At 39.8% G+C, this 24,113-nt stretch overlaps 1 protein-coding gene across 3 annotated transcripts in view; it reads right to left on the bottom strand.

Annotated features, from left to right (window-relative positions):
• Nucleotides 1–15,031: 15,031 nt before the first annotated feature.
• The window catches only part of SS18 (SS18 subunit of BAF chromatin remodeling complex), a 43,765-nt gene continuing 34,683 nt past the window's right edge, over nt 15,032–24,113 (bottom strand). For 2 of the 3 annotated variants that reach the window (XM_063395181.1, XM_063395175.1), the window contains 3 exons: nt 22,007–22,129; nt 19,247–19,380; nt 15,032–17,100 (listed from right to left, as the gene is read on the bottom strand). In XM_063395181.1, coding sequence (XP_063251251.1) covers nt 17,074–17,100; nt 19,247–19,380; nt 22,007–22,129 — 284 coding nt within the window. In that variant the 3' untranslated portion in view covers nt 15,032–17,073. Of the gene's footprint in view, nt 17,101–19,246; nt 19,381–22,006; nt 22,130–22,859; nt 22,953–24,113 lie in introns of all 3 variants that reach the window. The other variant, XM_063395165.1, reaches the window with a different exon arrangement.

The following is a 24,113-nucleotide window of genomic DNA, read 5'->3' as shown; positions in this document are numbered from 1 at the left end:
CTTTCAGCTGCCAGCTCTCCAGGACCCAGGAGCACCTTGGGGCTCCACTTTCCCATGTGCCATTCCAAGCACAGCAAAGACCACTGCCCCACACTGCTCCTCTGCAGCGGGCTGTGTGGTGGGATTTCTCCAGGTGCAGAACCAAGCTGTGCTTGGGGGCTGTCATCCCCCTAAGAGCAATGCCAGCTGCCCTCCTTGGGGGAGGACGTGGGACCTGGAAGTGCCATCCTCAAACTTCCTGCTCTTCTTTTTCCCACAGGAGTGAGGAGGAGCATCTGCATCGAGGGGAGAGCAAATGGGCACTGGCAGGAGCCCACAAACCATCCACATGTACATACACACACGCACACACTTGACCGCCGTGATTTCTCAGGTCATAAACTTGTGTCTTTTGCAGGCAAGTGAGGGACTGAGCTCAGCTGTGCTTTCTGTACTCCCCTGGCTTTGCTTTTCATCCTGATCTCTGCTATGGTGTTACCTGTTTCCTCTCCCACATCTGATCAGACTAAAAATAAGCTGTAAAAAATCCCGATGACTCCAGTTGGGAACAAAGTAAGTTATTGTACCTTTCTGGAGCAGCTGTTCTGCTCTGCCTGCAAACCCCAGCTGGCAACTGAGTCCCACACACACAGCCCCTTGCTCACCTCTCCCTGTGGGATGGGGGAAGACATTTGGGAGAGTAAAAGTAAGAAAACTCATCAGTTGTGATAAAGGCAGTTTGATAGGTAAAGCAAAAGCCACACACAAGTAAAGCAAAACAAGAATTAGTTCACCACTTCCCAGGGGCAGGCAGGTGTTCAGCCATCCCCAAGATAGCTGGGATCTATCACACCTAACAGTAACTTGGGAAGACAAACTCCATCACTCTGGACATCCCCCCTTCCTGCTTCATCCCCCAGCTCCTACTGCTCAGAATGATCCCACATGGGCTGGGATACCCTTCTGGTCAGCTGGGGCCAGCTGTCCTGGCTGTGCCCCCTCCCAGCTCCTTCTGCACCCTCAGCCTCCTCACTGGAGGGGTGATGTGAGGAGCAGAGAAACCTTAATTTCATGTAAGCACAGCTCTGCAATGGCTAAAACACCCCTGAACTATCAACACTGTTTACAGCACAAGCCCAAGCCATAGCCCCTTACCAGCTAGTGTGAAGAGAGTTAACTCTACCCCATCCAAAACAATCACAAGAATCCATCAGACTGAAATGAAAACCTTGAAAGGTGGGGAGGGGAGCTGCTATGAAACTCAATACCAAAGGGATGTGACAGAAGGTCACACAGATGTGCCTGCACCCTGGCTAGGGCTGGGGGTAGCTGGGTCTTGAATTGATAGATGTCCTGGGGTTTTCAAACCTGCCCAGCTCCATCCTAGAAAGGTTTCTGATATACACCTCTGGCTTCCTAATTAAGGGAGCAGTCACAAGCAAGGCAGAGTCAATCTTTCAGTAGAAGTTTCCCTCTTCTGCGTATTGTTTCTGTCAAAGGGAATGATTAGGTTGACTATAAATGATATTAATGTTCTCCTTAAAAAGAGATAAGGAAATCTGCTGTAACTCAGCCTGCTGTTTCCCTGGAATACAGAAATGTGCCTGTTTGTTTCCCAAACAGTTGTTTGCTGCAGACAAACAGGGTAAGTGATTGAAAGAGTGGGACAGTTGGAAAGAACTACTGGTGCAGCATAGCCAGGGCTTTCCTGCAGCCCCATGTTCAATATCAGAGTACACCAGGTGGTTCTTGAATTTGTTGTTGTTATGGGGCTGGTGAGGTTTAGAAAAGTCACAACAAAATTTTCATTTCAGAAGTTATTTTGTTCCCATATTGTATTAGCTGTATTTCCCTTTTGTCATTGTCATTTACAAGAATATTGACATATAAACCAATGTTTGTTTTGTTAAGCTCATTTTCTCTTCCTCTACTTCCCCTCTGAAATCATAAGGTGAACTATTTGCAGAAACAATATATTTGATAAATAAACTCCTTTTCCTTTTCACAAATTATCTGGGAATAGACATTGATTTTTTTATTACTTTGTTCATTATCTAAAGCATTTGTCAAATTCTTTCCAATAAAATTCCAAACCATGCATTGCTGTCACAGCCATCATTAACAATTTGACTTAGTGATTTACTTTCTGGAGCCAGATCTTGAATAATTCTTCATGTCATTTCCAAATCCCAAAGACACTGTTAATTTGCTTTGCAGGAGCATCTTCTAGTTCCTGCCATGCATCAGGATGGCTCTGTGCTAGGTGCTGCATAAAAGATCAAAGAAATTCTTATTCCAGTACCCAGTCTAAGTCTAGAAACAGCTGGATATTACCAGGAAAGCCAGAGCACAGCAACAGGTACAGGTATGATGGACACTGGTGCAGCATGCAAGCAAATAATTGTCACATATTTTGTAGGCATTATAGCAAAGAAGAGTCTGTCTAAGAAGAGACTGAAAAAACAATGAGGCATTTTATATAAATACTGACATTATTTTGGTTTATTTATTGTTCAGATGGTTTTGGCCCCTATATTATTTAATGCTGCTTGAGTTCTTCCCAGACCTTGCAGGCTAGCTGCAGGGATAACTTCAGTATCAAAATGTCTAGAGAAACAGATTTGTAGAGATATTTGTAATTTCCATTAATATTTATTGCAATTACATTTTCAGAGAGTAAAAGAGATCACAAACAAAATCAGAGCAAATATAAGAAAATGTACTTTCTCAACCTTTAGTTTTAAAGTTGATTTCCTAAGTTCAATCAGGAAACATTCTCATTTTAATTGTAGTCTTCCTGCCTGAATAGGGAAGGGTTTGCAAAAAGAGATGGAGAAAAGACTCCACACACGAAGAATTTTCCCCATAATTTTTCAAGAGAAGCTCACAGCTCTTTAAAACTAATAATCATCATTTCAATATATAAAATCAAGTTTAAGCAGAATCAGGCAAGAGCATATCATATGTGACTGCTGGGATTATATAATGGGAAAGTTGTCATTGATTTTTATAAAGCGTTGGATCCCAGAGATTTTAAAATTAGGCACGAGGCTGACCCAGTTTGGGTGGAAAAAGCTCACAGAATCCCAGGGAAGAGCACAGCCCAGGGAGAAGTCTCAGGAGGTACAGTTATTTTTAACCTTTTGGACCTGCAAGACAAAGAATGAATCCTGAAAACTCTGTGTAGAAAAAAAGTATTCAGTTTAGAAATTTTAGAATCCTATACCCCCTCCCCCAGTTCCTGACCCTGGTAGAAAACTTGTACAGCAATTTTTTTTATTATTATTAAAAAAAAATTGATGTAGACTGGAGCTGGCATTTCACTCATCCCTCTACAAACATGGAAGACAAAAGTAAAACATTTTCTAGGATGTGAGTCAAGGAAAGAACAGAATACGCGAGGTTAGACCACCAAAAGAGAAAGTGGTCTTGTTTTGGCTGAAATCAAGAAAGCTGAATTTATAACCAAACATGGCAAAGATAACTATTGAATAAAAAGATGAACTTACTCTCAGAATTAACATTGAATGTTGATCTAAAAAATGCTGCAGTTTCCCAGCAATTAAGTGTGCCCCATTAGATGATTCAAACAAAACCTGACCTGGAAAAGTATTCTTTTGAAATTGTAATTGAATTTTCTTTCAACATATATAAGAAGGTTTCAGCCCTTCCTATAAATATGAAGGGATCATTATCTGAATAGACTCTATTATACATGCTGAACAGCATTTCAGATACAAATTTATTTGCAGTGGAGTGATGTTAAACAGGCGTTTGCGTTTCGAGTCAGGTGAGGATGAGATGCTTGTGTTGGTACCTGATCTTATCATCCCAATGCACATATTTTGAGTCACTCTGGAATGAGAAGAGGACCGAGTAGACATTTTTTTTACCAATGTAGTTATATAGTACTAGCTAAAGACTTCTGGATTGAAATCCCCACCACTGTTCAGCCTCATTTTACCACGTGAAAAGGTAGACTAGGGCTTCAGCACACTCCCCTTCTCTCATCCCTAAGAACAGGATCTACAAAGAGGAGCAGAGCAAGGATGGATACCTTGGTCTAATTTCCGAAGACCCTTCTAAAACCTGGGGCAGAAATTAGGATGGGGAGCCCCCAGTGAAACAGAGGTGCCCAGACCTGCTGGTGTATGACTTCTATAGCATCTCTCACAGTCATTTAAGGGATGCTTTTATTAGCCAGTGAGGAAATTTTACAGTTTGGGACTTTGGAGGAGCTTTGGCCACAGAGAGCCAGGAGAACCTCTCTGGACACAGAGCACAGCCCTCCCTGATCCTTTCCACTCCTGCCCAGGCTGGGATCTCCCCCAGTCAATCCCAGCATGCCAGGCCCTGTGCAGGGCAGGACAGGCAGCTCCAACCTGGCAAACCACAGGGCTCCAGCCCCAGCTGTTTGCTGCTGGCACTCAGGGAGCAGCAGCAGCTCATCAATGGGCAGCTTTGGGCAGTCCTGTCTGGGTTATCCCCTGCGTCTTCTGTCTCTTATTCGTGCTATTCTGTGCCTGTCAGGTGTCCCAGGACAGTACTGCTGGCAATAGCTTGAGGGATTTATCTTGTTGTTCTGGTTTGGGTTTTTTTAAGGTTTTATTTTTCTGCTCAAGACAGATGAAATTCCCGATCGTGTCCAAGTCCTGGCACACATGTGAAGGCAAGGCACTGCAGTACTGGCAGGAGGTGGCAGTGCCTTAAGCTGGGACTGCCAATGAGGACACGGGCAATTTCTCAGATGGAAATCACTGGCCTCACAGCCATATTTTGTTAACAGAGCTGAACATTTCTCATTCATTGCAAGCTGGCTTTGTTTGAGTCCTACTTCTGATTTTCAGAGGAAGAAAAACAATTCTAAGTCACTGCCTCAGAAATTAAGTTTTAGGGGTTTTTTTACGTAATAATCTTTCCTAGCTCTTGCACAATTTTCTCTTTTTTATCTACAAATGTTAGTGTTGTCACCTTAAACCCAAAAGTCAGCACTGCAGTCCTGCCCTGTTGATCCTCAGCCATCTGCTGAAAGACACAACACAAAGCACACAACTGCAGAGAGGAGCTTGGACAAACTTCATTCTAAGGCAAAGACTCAGATTTCATTGATCTACAACTTGACATTCAGTTCCTGCAACTGAACAGAAAAAAAGGCCTTTATAACCTATTAAAAACCCAAGGATGATTTTAGCCTTTTTTTTTTTTTTTTTCTTGTTGGAGAAATCAGTCTTTCAGAATAACCTGGGAGTTGCAAATAAAAGAGAACTTTGCTATGTTTATTTAGAGAACCTAGCCCCTTGGAGCCAGCATTTTCACTAATGCATTTTACATTAGCGGGCTGCATCAGGAAATCCTGACTTTTGGTGCCAGGGGGGTAATTAATATCAGATCATGTTTGCAAAATGATTGTGTTTATGTGGGAATGAGGACTGAACTCTAACTGGCAGGGTTTGAAGTACTCAACTTTTGCTATGAAGCTTCCATAACTTGCTAGGATGGGATGTTGAAATTAAAATTCTAGGTCTTGGTAACTTGGTAGATCTACGGCTGCTGAGGAGAGCTGCAGCCTTTAGGATTCTCTTCAGAAACCTTTGAGGGGAGTCTGAAGAGTCTTGAGAGTGTGAGGAGATTGGAGGTAACATACAAATAGTTGTATGGTCTCAGATGTCCCAGGAAGTGCCAAAATATGCATATTAGGATTGTCGTCTCCCATTATATCCCACCTCCCAAATCCAAATTGCTCTCAAATCCCTGTGCTTACTAGATAAGGAGTATCTATAGGTGGTACAAATGCATTTTATCAGCACACCTCAGAAGCAGTGCTTGCTTTTGTGCACACATCAGCCAGCGTGGTCCAAAACAGGTGTGGGTCAATTAAGTGACTATGAAGCCCAGTTTCTCCTGAGCTCTGTGTCTTGCAGGAGGTCTGTGGTGCCACTCCAATTCTGCCCACTCTAGGATGTGCAGTTTCCCCTGCACTTGGCACCCAGCTGCTCTGCACTCTTGCTTCGTCCTCCAGAGAAGGAAGCAGCATACAAGATCTTCTTCACCTCTTCTTCCTCCCAACTCAAAGCCAGGGTATCTAGGGGATAGGAATTCTACTGATGGTGGTGATTCAGCCTCCTTCCCTAGCAGAGGCACTGTCTGCAGCTCCAGCTGGGACATCTCCAGCTCAGCTGAAGAGGATGATGGAAGGATATCCTGAGCAGCATTACGTTCCTAGTATCAAAAAGAGAAAAAAACTACAGAAGATGGTTTGAGCAACCTGATCTGGTGGAAGGTGTGCCTGCCTGTGGCAGGGGGGTGGAACTATATGACCTTTAAGATTCCTTCTAACCCAAGCTATTCTTTAATTCTACAATAGTGCCTAAGAACAGCCTATTTAGTAAAGACCTTGGGTTCTCACCTTCCCAAAAATCACAGTTTCTTAGCACCAATTAGGAAACTTGGAATAAAGCTTAATAAGATTGAAAATCACTCAGGAGTACAGGACCCACTGAATCATAACATTACAAACTGGTGTAGGCAAAGTTTAAAATTAAAGGATTTTTCTGAAGTTGAAAAGAGGAAGAGTGCAACTGAATAACAGCAGGAACTGATGTTCAAAATGGGTTTTATCTGCTGGTTTCCCAGCATCTATTTCCATGGGATGTGGCAGCTGGCAGGTTCTCTGCAAGACCATTTATTTACTCTCTCCCCATCTCTCCTTTGCTGGAAGTTCATGACTCCCTCAGCGCTGGTGGGGATTAAAAGTAAAGGTGTAATCTATGTTAGAACTAATATATGTTTTGTACTCTAATGAGCCAATATACTATTATGGATCTTGTGGTCAGCTCACTGGGTTTGATAAATATGATCAATAGATGTTATTCCCCTCTGAGATGCCTCCACCATCATCTTTCCATACTCACCTCTTGCCAGTAGTCATCTGGGGATAATTATCCCCACCAAGATCCTACCTCTAATGTGCCCACTGTCTTTCCTTCTGTCATAAATTGGTCTGATAAGATAACAAATCTGAACTCTATTGCTATTATTGCCGTTATTTTACTAGTTCCTTGATCCTAGAATAGGGCTAGCAATCTTTGTGGCAACAATAGTAAAATTCTATGTATCTAATGAATTTCTCCTCATCTGGTATTTGTGTAACTGATAATTCCTACCTAAGACTAGGGACAATGTCCTGAGTTTGAATATTCTTCAGCAACACTGTCTACAGCTTTTGTTCTCTGAGAAGTAATGGACCACCTCTTTTTTTTTTTACCAGTATCTCTCAATAATTATAGTTAATTTTGTTGCTTGCCTTGATTTTATTTCAATCTGTTCTACTGTTATTTCAAGCCTATTCCTAACAATGAGAGCCTTCAATGCACTTTCTCCTTTGTTTGAAGGCACTCTTGAGCTCTTGATCCTCCACATTGGGACAGTTTGTACATAGTTTAATTTTCTTTAAGGATTAGCCAGCTCCTCTGAACTCCTTTTTTAGACCTTTTTTTCCTCATTAAAGTTTCCTATGGTAAAATCTCACCATGATGACTGCATTTGGTCTCTTCCAACTTGTTGCCATTCATTCTCAATTGGTCAGTCTTCCATGGCTCAGAGAACATGTACTGCCTTATTCCTAACAAAGTGCCTTATTCACTGACAAAGCATCTCCCCTCTCTTCGAGAAAAAGATGTGTATATGTTTATGTTCAAAACCAGTAAATAAATAAATAGAATTGTGTTTCTGTTATGCCTATGTAGCTATAGCTTCAATCATACACTTATGGATCCTCCTGTATATTCCTGCTCTTACTGCATTTATACACTAACACCTGGAGTTTTAAGCTCATCAATTCATTCTTGTTCATCCTCATTGTCGTTCATCCTCTGATCTTATAATATAAACCATCTCATTCTACAAAATCTTTGGTTCCTGACACTTTGCTTCTGCGCACTGACATCTTTCACTGTTGGGGACTGACTGTGCATGAGGACCTCAGTGCTGTGTCCAGGCTTGTCCCACCCTCAGCAAAGGAATTGAAGTGGAGCAAATTCAGGGGAGGGTCCCCAGGCTGGAGCACCTGCCATTTGAGAGGAGGTAGCAGGCTGGACCTGAACCAGGCTTTGTGCAGGAGGTTGGACTAGAGAGCTCTTCAGGTCCCTTCCAATGTGTATTAGTTCATTATCTGACTTGCTGTCTTCTGAAAATGTCATCAGTCATCAAGGTTGTTGTAAACCATCAAATTCTCCCTTTTTCCCATCTGTATTGGCACTGGTGCTACAGCCCCTCCCTTGTCCTTGCAAGTCTTCTGGGTTACAGTAAGGAAGCCTTTATGCCTATTGATGTTTCTAAGTTTCACCATCTATTCCTCCTCCTAAGCTTTCTATATCCTCCGCTTACTAAAACATTATTTTTTTGCTTTGAGAGGCTACACAGCTCTCAGATTCATCATTGTGCAGTATGGTGGATAAATGGAATATTTTCATGACTCTATGCCAGAACTGTGACACAACTTCCAAGAGCACACTTAGGGAGCCATTCTCCTTGGATATTTATCTATCTGGAGAAAACAGGGGCACTGGTCCCTCCCACTATCCAGATCTACTTGTGCAGAAGATGGTGGAAAGAAGGGTGTCCCAGTTTGGGCCAGTGAGGTCAGCCAGTGCATCTGTGAAAATCTAGGAATCCTCATATAAAAAGAAGTAGCAAACTCTTGTTGATGCAGTCAGAGGTGCTCATAGCACTTGAAATTGAGGACTCAGTGCTGGGATAGGTTGCACACAACCTTACAGATTTTGCCAGACAAAATTTGCCAAGGCAGATTTTGTTGTCCATCTTCCTTGCAGAGTCTTTCCCACTCCTAAGTCATCAGTCAGTGAGCAATAGAATCAAACCCTTTGGGCACCCTCTCCCTCACGTGCACTGGTGCCTGGAAGATGCTGTGGTCTTTCAGAAAGCCAGGGAGCAATTCACTATAGAGATCTTCACCCAAAGGCCCTGCTTCCAAATATAATGCAATATAATGTAATGTCCACTAATTCACAGCAATCTCTTGGGCTCAGAGCCTACTCACAACAATGGAGAAAGTGGAATCAAAACACACACCATGTCACAGATATCTCCCAGCATCTCCAGCAGCAATTCTGCCTTTGCATCTTTGTCGGGCATCCAGGAGAGTCTCACCCGTTACCCTTTAGAAGATGAGCATGGTCAAAAGGTAAGCTGTCCTGGCTTACAACAACAAACAGATGGCAAACATGGGCCCACTATGAGAAACAGCAGCAAAGGAAAGAGCTTCTTAATATTCATCTGTTTGCACAAACGGTCTGCACTACTGATGCCATAACATGGGGTAGCCTACAGGTTACCGCGTGATTGGGCCAGCCTGTTGCAAAGACTCAACCACACCCTCACCAGCACCACAGCACGCTGCAGCATCCTCCTGCAACGACTCTCAGTGAAAAGCAGGCAGCCCCAAAGGTGCTTTGACCCACGAGCTTGTCGTGGACCAGTGGTGAGGTGCCGCGACCTCCTCGCTAGAAGCGCCTGCTTCTAGCACCCTGCCTATGGTGATTTTTTATCCTCTTTTGTGAGCGCTGCTAAGCAGCACAGCCGCAACTGCTGCCGCTCCAGGTGACTCGGGAGAAATAAGAGATGGAGTCCTCCTGTCTTTCAGAAGCCTTCTTTATTCTCCAGGGTCCAGGGTCAGAAGAACCAGAGAGCTCAGGGGAGCAAGGATTATATAGGAAAGTCGGGCGTGGGATTTCAAAACCTGGCCAATGGGGTGAAGGATTGAGAAAGGGACCAATCGGGGAGAGGGCTGAAAAGGGAACAATCAACTGGGGTAAAAACCAGGAACTGGGGAAACAGCCAATAGGGGGTAATAAATTAACATAGAGCTGCAAAGCCCTATGGGTATGAACCACTTTGCTCACCCTAACCAGATCACCCTACTGGAGAGTCTTCTCCAGGAGAGCTATCCCAGCTTAAACAGCCTGAAGGCTGCAGACTCTCCAAGGAAGAGCAACACCATCAATAGATGGGTCAGGGGCCACCACACAAGCTCACTCTTTCCACCAGCTGGATGTGCAGCCAAGTGACCAGCTGCTTTCAGTGGTCACTTGAACAATGATAATGGGACATAGTATCAAGTAATCCTGGACAGCCAGTCACCTCTATCGTGGATGACGCGCCAAACTCAGGTCTGCCACATTTTAAACTCCAGATTTCTAAAGAGTCAAAAGAACCACTGAAGCAGTCAAATCAATTAGTCTCAAGTTCCTTGTCAGCAGAGTGAGTCTCATGTAAGACTCCAGCTTTTCTGCCTTCCTTTTATGCAGTCAGAGAGCCAGAAAACATGAAGCAATGTGAAACTGATGAGCAAATAGCACAGGCAACATAGAACTAAGTTTCTGAGGCAACAGAGTATCAGTGCTGTGTTTACAGCAAGACCACAGGAACAGCTGTAACAAACACCAATGAACAGGCTCCATTAGACATGTTAGCACACACACAAGGTGCTTGTAGCCGTGACAGATATCCTCGTACTCACCAGGCATCTATTTCCATCCTAAAATCAACCTCTTGCCATCAACCAAAAACTCTGGGGGATACAACAGAAACCTTCATGCTGCCTCAGGTTTGCCACATGCATACCCTTCCCGAGCCTGCGTGGACACTGAAGCAGGCAAAAAATCCTAAACCAGTGTCACTCTAGCAAATACTTGGTCATACTCAGATGGGCAGGATCTCTGTGCTTATGAAATCAGAAACTCTGGTGTTTATAGGCAGAACCCTTTTTATGCACCAGTAAGCTTCTACGGAAGGCATTCCATGTAGAAGGCAAACATTTTTGCCAAGCTGGAAACATTGTTGTATCTGAGCTGGCTGATACAGTTATCTAAGTGCTCAAATAAGAGCTGGCTCTTAAATAATCTGCATCCTTGCTGGGGTAAAAAAAAAAAAAAAAAAAAAAAAAAAAAAAAAAAAAAAAAAAAAAGAGAGAGAGAGATAGAGACAGAGACTGTGATCATTAACCTTTGAGACTAACACTGCATCAACTTGCCAAAAAACTACCTTAACAAGTAAGGCCATAATTAGCATTTAGAAAGAAACTCTTAAGAATTCTAGTGCTTGTTTACATTGTAGCCCTGTGGAAAGAAAGTCTAAAGGCTCTGTGCTGAGAAAAGCTACATGTGGAAAAATGTCAATGTGGCAACTTAATACCAGAGACAAGAAATCTCGACTAGAAATTTGCTAAAAGCGTACGGAAGTACAATTGATGGAACTTAACTTCATAAAAACAAAACGTGTGTATCTACCAAGCCTGCCCTCACAAATGGCATTTTTCTGTAAAAGTATCTGTAATAAACATGTGTCAAGATGCCAGTGCACTTTTGGCAACAACAACTGCAGTAGGTGATTAGAATTTATGCTGTGTAAAATTAACTTCGAGATTAAATGGAAATTATGAAGCAAAATGCAAAAGCAGTTATATGGCAATTCACCTACACCATTTGTTTAAAACATGCCAAGGCAAGTGAAAATAACACAGTGCCCTGAAGAGTTCACAGTCTGTTGGGTCTGGCTGTTCCAGCAGCTTCCTTTCTATACCCACAGCCCTTCCCACCAAAAATCCAAGATGTACTTATGCAAAGCCACTCACATGCTGAACTACCTTCATTTCCTAAGACCAACAGGTGAATAGTTAAGAGAAAATATTTAAAAAACTTTATCTGAAGAAACCAGAAAAATTTCTTGTAAAATCATCAGATCTCAAGCAGGGGAAAACAGACATTCCACTGGATTAATCAGAATTTGTCCTGAAAAATTGTCAAGCTTAAGAGAGTTGAGTGAAAGTACCTAGCCAGTATCTTGCAAGACTGAAACGTAAATATTTTGCTATTAACATTATTTTGGAGATATATTTCACCATAGCAAAAAATTAACTTTCTGAATAGAACATTGCTACCCCAGTTCAGCTCCAGTTTGCTTATGGAACACACACCAACAGTCTTCTGCTAGTGCTGCCTACTTCAGGTTTTGCAGAGTGACATTCTAAATGTGATAATTAAAAAAAATCAGAATATACTCCCAACATTTACTGTCAAGGCACCAACAGAAAAATATATTCTACACTCTAGAATGCTGTTTATTGCAAAGCTGTGAAACATGAGGTTGTAACATTCTTTCAAATTTAGCTTTTCCTGTGCCTTTATTTGATTTTTCACATGAAATGAGGTTGCAGCAAAGTGAGGGTCAGGCTTTTCTCACAAGTAACAGGTGATAGGACAGGAGTTTTATTCTCCCCTCACTAACTTAGCAAATTGCACATGGGGAGGTTTAGATCGGATATTTGGAAAAAGTTTCTCTTCCAAAAGGGTTATCAGGTGTTGGAACTGGCTGCCCAGTGAAGTGGTGGAGTTGGCATTCTCAGAGGTATTTAACAGACGTGGCACTTGGGGACATGGGCTACTGGTAGACTTGGCCGTGCTGGCCTAATGGTTGCACTCACTAGTCTTAAAGGTCTTTTCCAACCTAACCAATTTTACATTTTTGTACATCTACCCAATTCATTTTTTAAATGAATTTAAACCATGGGACCTACTAAACTTGGACCTACTAAACTTAAACGTACTAAACTTAAACCTACTAAAACCATGGGATTGAGTCTGCCGTTCTTCATGCCACAAGAAGCATTTTATCAATTTCAAAGGTGTTGCTTTTAATTTTGATCATGTTGTCTGTATCCTTACAAAAAATACACTGTTATTTACTGCTGGTTTACATATACTGACATTTGAAATCATCCCAAACATGCTGTATTTGTCCTTGGCCATTTGTTACCCACTTACCTTTTACCTGAGCTATCTGTTTAATGTAGGAAAGACAAGGTTGAACACACTGATACTGAACTGAAAAAAATTCTTATCAGTGTTATGGCATTTCATTAAGCATTCCAGATCAGAGTTTTTTGAGAATTTTGGTAGCACTGTGCCTCCTTACACCCACTAAAAAGAACTTTTACTGTGTTAGCTGCTGGACTACACCTGACAACTGCATAGCTGGGCATGAGTAAAAAGGAATTATCTCACTGATTACTCTATTTGTAAACATCCCTAATTTCTGAAGTTCTGCTATCTATGTTCCATTGCATTTCTAGTTTTAAATCCTGCATAATCTAAGTAGCACCACTTCCACCTCATGTTGCTATTGAAATACATATGCTTTTCTCCAGCTTATTTTTACCAGTTAATCAGTGATCCCTAGAGAGCTCCAGCATAACTTACTACCAATCTCCGTCACTTGTGATATTTAGCATTTATGCCTTTTCTCCCTTTGCCGTCTTATCCCATTCCTGGTGCTTCACAGTCAGCCTTACTCCATGCTTTTACTTTTATGATAGCAACTTCTCAGAGAGAGAACTTCAGGCTTTGTGAATATAAAGATCAATTCCATAGACTGTGCTATGAGTTGTTACTACAATTCTACCAGACTGAGGGTCAGTCTTCATTGCTTTTTTTAAAGGAACATATAATTTAGCTTTTTTTTTTTTTTTTTAACGTACTACTTTATCCAAGTATCTGTTCCTGTCAGGTTTGTCTTCATTTTACAGGATTTCACTCTTACACTTCTGTTTTATCATACAGCAATTGTTGTTCATGTAGGGAAAGCCTGCTACTTTCTTTTTGAACTTCAGCGCTTCTGGCAGAAATCCACCTAGACTTGCTGAAGTAACAGTTTCTCTTAATTTTGTAAATTTAGGCATTCTTTTTCTGAATCTAAAATCTGATTTATTTTTTATCACATTGTAGTCTTTCATTGTAGTCTTTCAGCATCCTCTGTGGTGAAAACTGTAGAAATACAACAATATTTTTGCACTGAAGTCCTTGCCCTTCTCTAATCAGGTGCATTTTCTCAAAAAAAAATCAATTATTTTACACATTTTAGAGTAATTCAGGTATGAAAATGTGTGTCTTTTGCAAAATTATACATTTACCCTGTCTATAAAGCAGCACATTTGCTTCCTTATGGCCAACATTGTGAAGTCAATTTCAACTGAAACAGGGAGCCAGCTTCTCCCTTCTGCGAGTCATTCACGGAGCAAAAAAAGAAATAAAACAGCCTGAATAGAGAAAAATACAACGGCAAAAATCATAACCCTATGATAACTAAAAGTCACTGAATTCATTAACCCCTCCTCTTTACTCCTAACATTTTTATCATTTCTGCTCATGTATTTGATTTGCTGTGTCAGTCCCTCTCTTATTTTCTATATTTCAATGAAAAATGCCAGTTGCAACAGCTTTTTTACTAGTTTCCCGGTAACTGGATTTTAATAAGGAAGACTTACTAAAATGAACCTCGTATCTTGCCATTTCCTCCTGGTCCTGTTGTGCACTCTTGCTGCTTCTTTTGTTTAGGAAACACATGTTCCTTTTAATATATAGTTTTAGTAGAAGTACTTCTGCATGGAGCTATCTCCTCTCAAGTTGTTCTTTTGGCATAGTATCAGAGGAATAAGGTAATTTTTGTCACCACCAATTAAAAAGTTTTACGAAACAGGACTGTTATAAAACAATTAAACCTTGCAAATGCAGTAGTCTCTAGGAGGGAAACCCTGGAGGAAATTCTGCTTATTAAAACTGCAATTTTAGTTTCCATTAAAAAGGAGAGTAAGACAACAGAAGATGGGTTGGCAAGACAAATTATTTCTTAATGTCAGTTGAGCCTATTTCAAATGAGATAACATATCTTCACCAGGTTGGGTTCAACACATTTTTGCCTCGTCAACTCATTTATCTAATTCAGTCATCTTGATTATAGCCTCATGGACCTTCATTTTCTGAGGAAGAATTTCTTAACAAACAACCTACACAACACGCTGATTACTGAACAGTTAATTCTAATTAACTTGGCTATGGCAAGAGAATTTTGATAAAGTCTTAGACTGCAAATAAGCTTTGGTTATTCTGGCCAAATGTCTTTAAAATCAAAACCCACAGCAGAGTCTCCAGATGAGACATCAGAGTGATAGGGATCTAATTTAAAGAAACAAATGAGAAAATTAAAATCACAAATAATTTATTCTTCCGTTAGAATTGATGGAGTACAGTTTTAAATAGCAATGAAGTACACAGTGGTGGAATATTGGCACAGAACCTACAAGCTTTTAATTCATAATAATGTTCCTCATGCCATATCTGTTCAAACCTTTATGTGTATTTTCTATTGACTTTAAGAAAACTGTTTTCCGTTTTAAAAGGATGCACAAATTGGAAATCTTGTCTTCCATATATAATGTCACATTATGAACATCAGGGGTTTTTTTCCCTCTGAACATTGATCGCGAACTGAAAACAACAAAATATTATTTTACTCCTGGGTTAATTTTATCATTTATAAAAGTTGCCAAGGAATCTTGAACGCATATATTTCTGCAGAACAGCATATCCATTTATTTATCTGATACACAGTTGTAGGGCAATTTCAAAACCAATTTTTTTGTTTACTATTATTATTGATCAAGGTGCTGCCTCTCTCTCATATGCAACCCCATATGCATGAATGCAGTTCAAAACAAAATTTGGCATTTGCCTCAACAACAGTTTTTATGCTTGATGTTAGAAAACATCCCCTTGGTCTCATGTTAACCAATAAGAAAAACGGGCACAAACAAAAATGCCCTTTTTCTAAAGTTATTAACTCCCAGTTAGGAAAGTGGTCCTGGTTCCGGCCAGGATGGGGTTAATTTTTGCAGCAGCCATGAGGGGACACCTCATTTCTGGGGACCCTTCCAGGCCGTGTGGCGTGGGGTAGAACCGGGCTCTGCATGGTGAGCAATCAACTGCGCGTGAAGCCTTCAGCTCTTTCTTGCACCCTCTGGCACTGGTATTGTTGCCGTTACTTTCATTTTCTTATTTCATTGCTGTTTCCAGTAAATTGTTCTCTCAAGCCGTCATCTTTACCTTTTGTGCCTCTGATTCTCCTCTCCCGCCGGCCACGAGGGAAGGGGAGGGAGAGCCGCGAGCAAGTGAGCGACGCATGGTTTGGAGTGTGTCAGTGGGAACACTAAAATTGGGGAATACCATTCCTAAAAGTTTAGATAGGTTTTACAAAGACCTCTAGGCTATTTTGATACATACAAATTACTCAACTAAAGGTTAAAATACACTTATACAATACAGTCCTGTTCTCCATATTCTTTTTCAAGTTCTTTGCATATTCAAGCCAAGTAAAAATAACACTTGTCATTTTCTTTGTTATTGCAATTATTAAGAAGGATTACAGCTTGCTTATGCAAAGCTCTGACAAAACCCTTGAGAAATAAAACCCAAACGTTTATCTTGTTACCCAAAAAATGTTGCAGAAAACTGTCAAACTATGTTAGAAACAATTTTTACAAAACCGCTTCACTCAGAAAAATCGGAAAGCTTAAAAAATTCATCTTTGCACAAGACTATATTACACTGCCCTTAACTATGTTCCCATTTAGATAACTGGGATTCTCAATCTTTATACATGAACCCATCAGTGACATAGAATGCTCTCCATCTTTTCACTATTATCTTTATTGTACACAATTTTGAGACTAATACAATCAAGCATTTACCATGCCCCTACCCATTTTTAACAGTAGATTTGTTATTCTGCCCAGCGAGTAGTGTACTGTCTTGCATATTCACCACATGAAAAACATAATATACAAAATATTGCTGCTGTAAAAAGTGTGCATTTCCCCTTTCCCCCTACAAAAAAAAATCTGTGGAAAAAATATTAAATTCCCATAACCTTCATAAACATACAAAGCTGTTCGCACCTCTCAGTCTGTAACAGTATATCTGACATACAGTTCTCAACTCACTGCAAATAGTTATATCACAGATTTTCTGTCCAATATTGCCATCTAGAGTAGAGATGTGAAACTAGTTTCTGAGACTCTACAGTCTTTAACAATTAACCCATAAAGACTGTATACCATAAAACAGCCACAAGATTTTTCCAAAATCTAGATGGAATGGGAGGTTCTCATCTCGGGAAGATGTCCACAGTGCTGAGGAGACAATATGGCTGCTAACAGAGTTTGCCTACTGGAATGTGAGTACTTTTTCACTGTTGATAATTTCCATATTGACCCTAAAAGAAATTCAAAATACATAATTAGACCACAAGGCGTATTTTCCTGCATTTAAAGCTGTAATTGGAAGACCATCCAAATCAACGGTGATATTAAAAGGTGAAACAAATAAAAGTAAATTATATACTGATATGAGTAACTAGTGTAGTTTCATCTCACTAAAAATACTTTGTGCTTTAATGTAGAAGTAAGACCGAAGACGTGAAGTTAAGGCCAGGAACCTAATTTGACCAAAAAGAGTATACTTTTACATTCAACAGGCTGTTGTGAAATTAGCAGAACATCATCAAAAATCAAAAGATGGGGATTACTTCCCACCTAAACTTCGAAAATTATTTCAGAAAGTCAAGGTCACCTAAATTCAAAGTAATTTAGGAAACTAACCATGACACAAAGGTACCTAAAATTATTAATCTATCACGCATTACAGAATAATGGTACATGTATTTCAAAACCAAGGCACATCCTGGTGAACATGAAGAACTAGTCCACATATCCTACGGGAGGCAATTATTCCATAGATCTGATACACAGAATTACCACCCTTATTGATATTCTCTATTTCTTTTGACATTATGTCATGTACTGCAGAAGTGGGCAGAGGTGAAAGCATCAATACTCTAAGCTTACCATGATCCTTCACCACAGGGTTCAAGGCTTGCAGAAAGAAGTACTGTGCTAAGAAGTGAACATGCTCCAAACTGATCCTGCCACCATTCCATGTAAAGTATTACCACAACAAGGCAGTATTTTACATCTTAGTTTCATGTTGCAATGTCAGTTATGTTCCATTATAATATAACAATCAGTCACGAAGAAGAGTTTCACAACAGCTGCCAGATGAGAATTTAAGCAGCACAAATCCTATGGGAATGGCCAATACGAAAGAGAGGTCTTCTGTAATTGAGTTTCCCAGTGGAACTTGAGACTGCACAAACTGGAGGGGCACAGCCTATCAATAGAAAGGGTTATCCACGTCTACTGCAAGGAAAGCTGGAAAAAACTCGGCAAATTGTGATTAAGTTTCCTTGACCCTGTACTGGCCACAGGCAAAGAATTCTCCTGTAGCTCATTGTTTTCAGAGGAAGCTACTGGTTCAGTGTATAAACATTTTATCTGTTAAATAATTAAAAGTAACTGCATCTCTAAACTACCACACTGAGAGTTTGTTCCTTCTTCCTTGTCTTTTCTAATTTCTGAATAAAGAAAGCCAAATGCTCTTTAAAACCGTGGGCAATTCTCACTTCCTCAGAGAAGTTTTTCTTGAAAAGTTCAACTGATCTTCCACTGGCATAGCAGGATTTTATTTAAACATTAGAACCTCAACTTTATCATTTAGTTAATCTTTTAAGTTATTTATACCAAGGAAAGTAATAGTGTACATTTTAATGATGCTTCTGAATGATTCATAGTGAAAAGTCTGGATTTTTACAAGTTAGTACCTTCTGCAGGAACAAAAGCCGTTTCAGCCTTTAATTCTAAGGCAATTCTAATTTTTCACATGAGCCCTTCACTGCAATTCCAGCCTAAAGTTTTGGTGGTAATTGTTTGTTTTAATCTTGTCTTAGCAGTGATAAGAATGAAGCAGTTGATTTTCAGGTCACTTCTTTCCCATGTTCAATGTCCCCTTACACTGCTCAGAGAAAATCTGTGCAAAACATGTTTCATGTCTCCCCATAAGCTCTGCAGCTGAAGGACCTCAGCTGCATGCCTGAGGTGATTTTGCAACTGAAGAGGAAGATTATGATTAGGATTTGTGTTTGTGGAAACTAAATTCAACCATTTCTATTGCAAAGAAGTAATGAAAAATGATCTACCATGAGATTTAGAAACCTCATATTTCAAATTAGTCATTCACCATAAGGCTATGAAACACATCACCTTAATTTTTAATGTCCAAAAATACTGCTGGGAAGGTCCCACTTTGCCAAATTGCATTAAAACTTAGCAAAATCAGGAGAGAATGACTAATCACAACTCCATACAAATGGTTCTTGGTAACTCGCCAAGAATTAAACTCCATGAGAGCTGTACGCACATACCTGGAAGACCATGTCCTAAAATTCATTAGTTTAAATGTCCAGAGTCTAATGTTGTCAAATGAATGTGTAAGAATCACAACTTTCTCATCAAATGAAAGAATACCTGGTCATATCCATAAGGCCTCTGCTGTGGTGGTTGTGGTGGCCCAGGCTGCGTAGGTCTGTATCCCCCATACTGCTGTCCTTGCCCTTGTGGATAATTGGGATATTGAGGCCCTGGACCACTCTGGGAAGGGCCTGGGGATCATTAAATGAAAAAAAAAAAAAAAAAAAAAGAGTGGTTAAGGTGTTCAAAAGAAGAGAACAGGAAAAACTCTGAATTTTACAACTAACCAGGACTAAGAAATACCACTACTCTGCAGTTAGGTCTTTTGAGTGACCCACCTCCCTCTCCCTGGAAAGCATCTTTGCTGCCAGGGCCTGTGCTCCAACCACAGAGGCATTTACTTTTATTTATATATTCATTACTTAATATCAATGCATGTAGTTCCATGGTACAAGGTCACAAAACAGAGAAGAACACGGCAAGAAATTATAAACATGAGCCCTTTCCAGGATTTAGGAAGGCAGTCTCCTGATGTACGCTGCTTCAGTTCCAGAATTTTCTAATGCCAAGAACAGTCAGATAATCACCAATGTTTAACATTTGGACTTTTTGAAGAGACCAGCAGTACTAAGCTGCCAGAAAGTGAAGTCTCACACCACGGCAGGCAATCATGGATGGGGTGTCAGGCAAGCAAGTTATATATGTATAAAATGTGAGATGTGACAAGCAGTAAAAGCTATTGTGAGATGGAAAAAAGCACTCTTTACTCCATACTCCTTTGGTAATGTTAACTTTCCAGAAAAAGGCTAGGAAAAAACCCAAAACTTGGATTCCAGTCTTTTTTGTCTGTAAAAGAGTTAGTTCTTTTCCAAGTATAACTTTCTGTTACTATTCACAGGGAGTTGGCCTGTTTACCACTGGAAGCTGCATGTTACCACCATCAGGCCATGTTCCAAACAGAATTATCCCCATCCCCTCCAAGCACTGGAAGAGATGGTGTATTCTGTATTTCAGTGGCACTCCCTATGAATCTTTTGCAATGGATCTGCTAGCTTTTTCAACACTACCCCTCAAAAAGTGGGTCTCTGTTTTTCAGAGCTGAAGATTTGCAGCTCTTCAGAAGCGCTTTCTTTTAAACAAACCAATACTTTTCCCCCTCCCTTCAGGAGAAACAGATGTGCTTTAGTAACTGTGATTCAGTGCTAGAGAAGGATAGTTTTAGCTACAGGCATTGGACATTAGGATGACCTCAGCTGGTAACTGCTTCAGTAATTCTGGATCTGTAAGACAATGAAAAGACCTGGAGAAGAAAAGCTCCATAAGCTATTACCATTCTCCTCAGGCCTCAAATCCCCTTGAACTATGCAGTTTCAGCTTTCCACTATGAAACAAAACCTTAAAGATTGATAATAATGACTGAGATATTGATTTATTTTTGAAAATTAGAAAGCAATTAAATATTAAATTGAGCAAGAATACGACATCCTAAAAGTGCTGTGTTCATCTGACAAATGAACATGGGTTTATTTATTCATGTAGTTCTTGATAGCTGAATTCTAAATATTCATTGACAGATTTCAAAGGAAAAAATGGAACTTCAGCAACAATTTCTGCTAAAAATGAGAAACTGAAAAATGTTATTCTGTTTTACGAATTATGTTGGGCTCCAAAAGATCTCCTAATCCCTTTTCTTCTAGTGTTTCTTAACCTAAACTTTCAGAATAGATCAGATTTTATTTTTTTACTTACAAAGTTCAGAGCAGTGATCTACACAGACCTCCACTCTGGTCTTAGGTCTGCTGTTCCTATATTATGTTCAGTAGAATGCAGGTACAAGTATTACTTTAGATCTATCAATTCATCCGCAGCCTCCAGAAGAGTACTTGCTAAATCTCAGTGGATGCTTGCTCTTAAAACTTAACTCTGTCTCAACATAACTGGATTTCATGTGAATCTGACATTTATCTACATGGCAAACAAATTATCTGCGTATTTCCTCACATATACACAATGCTGAGAGCTTTAGCATTCAAGCCTGCAAAAGAGCTGAAAGCTAAAATACATGGAATTTATGGAATTTCAGAGATTCCTTCTTCCGTCATAAATATATATGACTTTACAGTATGCAAGCAAGTAGAACTTGAAAGAGCAGTAGCTTCAGTATGCCCTTCTGACATGAAGATTTTTAGAATTAATGCACAAAAATTACATTCTGCTGCTTTAAGTGTCCTTTTTGGGAGGTTTTCCTTGAATCTAGAGACTTGTGGCAGAGGATTTCTCATTCCTGCCATGTATCAGAAGGTTTGGATTACTAGTGAGAATTTATAAGGCAGAGTTTCTTTAAAGCTGCACTGTCAGTGCTTACAGTCATTTCTCCACTGATCAGTACAAGAATTTGAAAAGAATGATTAATATATGTTGAATGAAGTGTTAAACCAGTTTTTAAAAGACTGTTTTAATTGGCAAATCCACAGATGAAAGAGGTTCTTTGTCATCTTTGTGAGTTTGTTCACCTACAGAAAACAGAAAAGAGCAGAATCTTTCTGGGTCCTTCTAAATCACAGATACCCATTACTCATTATGCTGTTTAGTCACCGTTGGTTTTCTGTGCTACCACTCTCTCCTACGCTGCCAACAGATCTAACTCCTAAAAGACGCTGCCTTCTACACTTTGTTGTCTCAGCCCAGTGAAATTGCAGGCACGGAGGTGTTCTGTGCAAGCCTGGCCTCTGGACACAGTCAAACAGGGACGGAGTAACACTCAAGGGTCTCCCTTAGTCCTTTCTGTGACAGCTGTCTGTGTCCTCAGGTTCTTACCATAACCCTGCTGTTGTCCTGGATAGCCTTGTTGGCCGGGATATTGCTGCTGTTGTGGTGGATAACCCTGCTGTTGGGGTGGTCCTTGATACGCATCTTGCTGCTGACCATATTGCGAGTTCCCTGTAAGATCATTGTAAGAAAGCAAAAACTCATAAAGATACCTCTTTTATTATTTTTATCCTTCTAAGATGCACAGCCAACAACACAAGAACAAAATGAAAATGCAATATTGATTTCAAAAACTGAACAAAACAAAGAAAACTCAAACCAAACAGAAGGAACTCGGCCAAACAAACTGCAGTTAAAGCCAATTTTGCAGAGTTGAACTGCAGCATTTTCAGCATCTCTGCCAAACGAGCATTACATTTACTGGAACACCACAGTCATAAGATCATGACTATGCTAAATAAAATTGAAAAAAAAAAAAAAGAAGACAAAATTAAGGACAGCTACAGGAGCACAGACTAGCTACACAAGATCAGCAAGCTGTTTCCTAACAGCACTATAATTATACAAAATATATACACACACAAAAAGATATACAACTGAACCAACAAATTTGTGTTAAAATAAAAATTTCCACTGAGGTAAAAAAAAAAAAAATTCTCTAGAGTGTTTTAGTCATTTTACTGTTGTTAGAATGGCAAATTGTGGTTATATATTTTAGGTGTTTGCAAGAAATTATTCTGAAGGCTTCAAGTTCCCTGCCATTTCCAAGACAGCCAGCAACTAGTAATCTACAAGAGCTTTGCATGGGTATAAGTTGTGTTGTGTGAGAATTTCTGTTCCCGTTGAGGGTGGGGGAGGAAAGGGAATGTCTGTGCGTATGTGTGTGAAGGTATATAGATACCTCCTTCGTAGTAATGTTGTGAGGAATCCTCATAAGGCCTATCGTAGCCTTGTTCAGGATACGACGGTTGCTGATAACCGTAATCATTATGACCTACATCAATTCGACAAGAGACAGGAAGAAACGTTAATGGCCTCTGAGTGAAAACCCTAAAAATATTTAATTTCTCAGAAAAATGAAAAAAAAATTTCAACTGGATATACATGAAAAAGAATTTTCAATTGTATTAGCCAAAGACTTATTAATATGATTTCCCTTCATACTGAATTAACATGTGACAGGGGAAAAAAAAGGCTTAATGCAGTAGTTCTAGAAACATCACAGCAAGGGATGGTCTTAACCTTCCGATAATCCTTGTTGGGGGAGTGGGGGGGGAAGTACTTCATCTTTCACTCAAAAAAAAAATGAAAGCATTTAGGCCTTTCACATGTAAATAACCTGAATTAAATTAGAATGAACAAAGAAAGCAATTATCATAATTTGTCTAACACCTGTTCTGCTGATCTCCAATTCAAAAGCATATGCTAAAAGCAGTGTGAAATATAACAAATAAAGCTCAATGAAGTTATGAACCATCATCTACATTAAATTCTGTTTATAAATGACAGAAATATAACACTCTCAAGGTTTTCCCTACAAACAGAATTCCTATTTAAGTTCTTAAGAAAACTTTTCCTCTTACATTCCAGTCTTGAGTAGATTCATTATAAACAAACCTTTCTATTCAGAGACTAGAGGCATCTCTGATTAAGGAACCAATATATGCAGTAAGCACCCCACCTGTTGTTGGTTTTAGCACACATATATTTTGTCTTGAAGATGATCAAAATATATCTTATTGCTAACCTGGTCAAGAATACATGCCAAAATTTTGTTTACGTTCAGAATTAAATAATATAAATTTGGAATATAATTTTTATATACAAGTAAGGAAAGGAAGAAACAGCTCTAAAATACAGTGGTTTTGTTACCAGGTCTGCGACTGTACAATACATCACTGACTGAATCTTACGTGCATACATAACCCTTAAAACAAGTCTTAAAATACGCTCGTGTTCTACGTAAGAGTAATAATGAGGTAATGATAAAGATCACTCTTTAGAAGGAATAGATCTTAGAAGTTATCTGTGCTGCCACAGAGCAGTTGATGGTAACATCAAACTGCTCTTACTAGAGGAAACTGCCTGTAACAATTTAGCGTTCATGTGTATACATAAAGGTTCCAAAACGAAAGCTGAATAATTACCAGTTAAT

The sequence above is a fragment of the Prinia subflava genome, chromosome 1 (genome assembly GCF_021018805.1).
Source record: "Prinia subflava isolate CZ2003 ecotype Zambia chromosome 1, Cam_Psub_1.2, whole genome shotgun sequence".
NCBI lineage: Eukaryota > Metazoa > Chordata > Aves > Passeriformes > Cisticolidae > Prinia > Prinia subflava.
The sequence above is the reverse complement of the archived record's forward strand: the minus strand, read 5'-3'. Positions and strand labels throughout refer to the sequence as shown.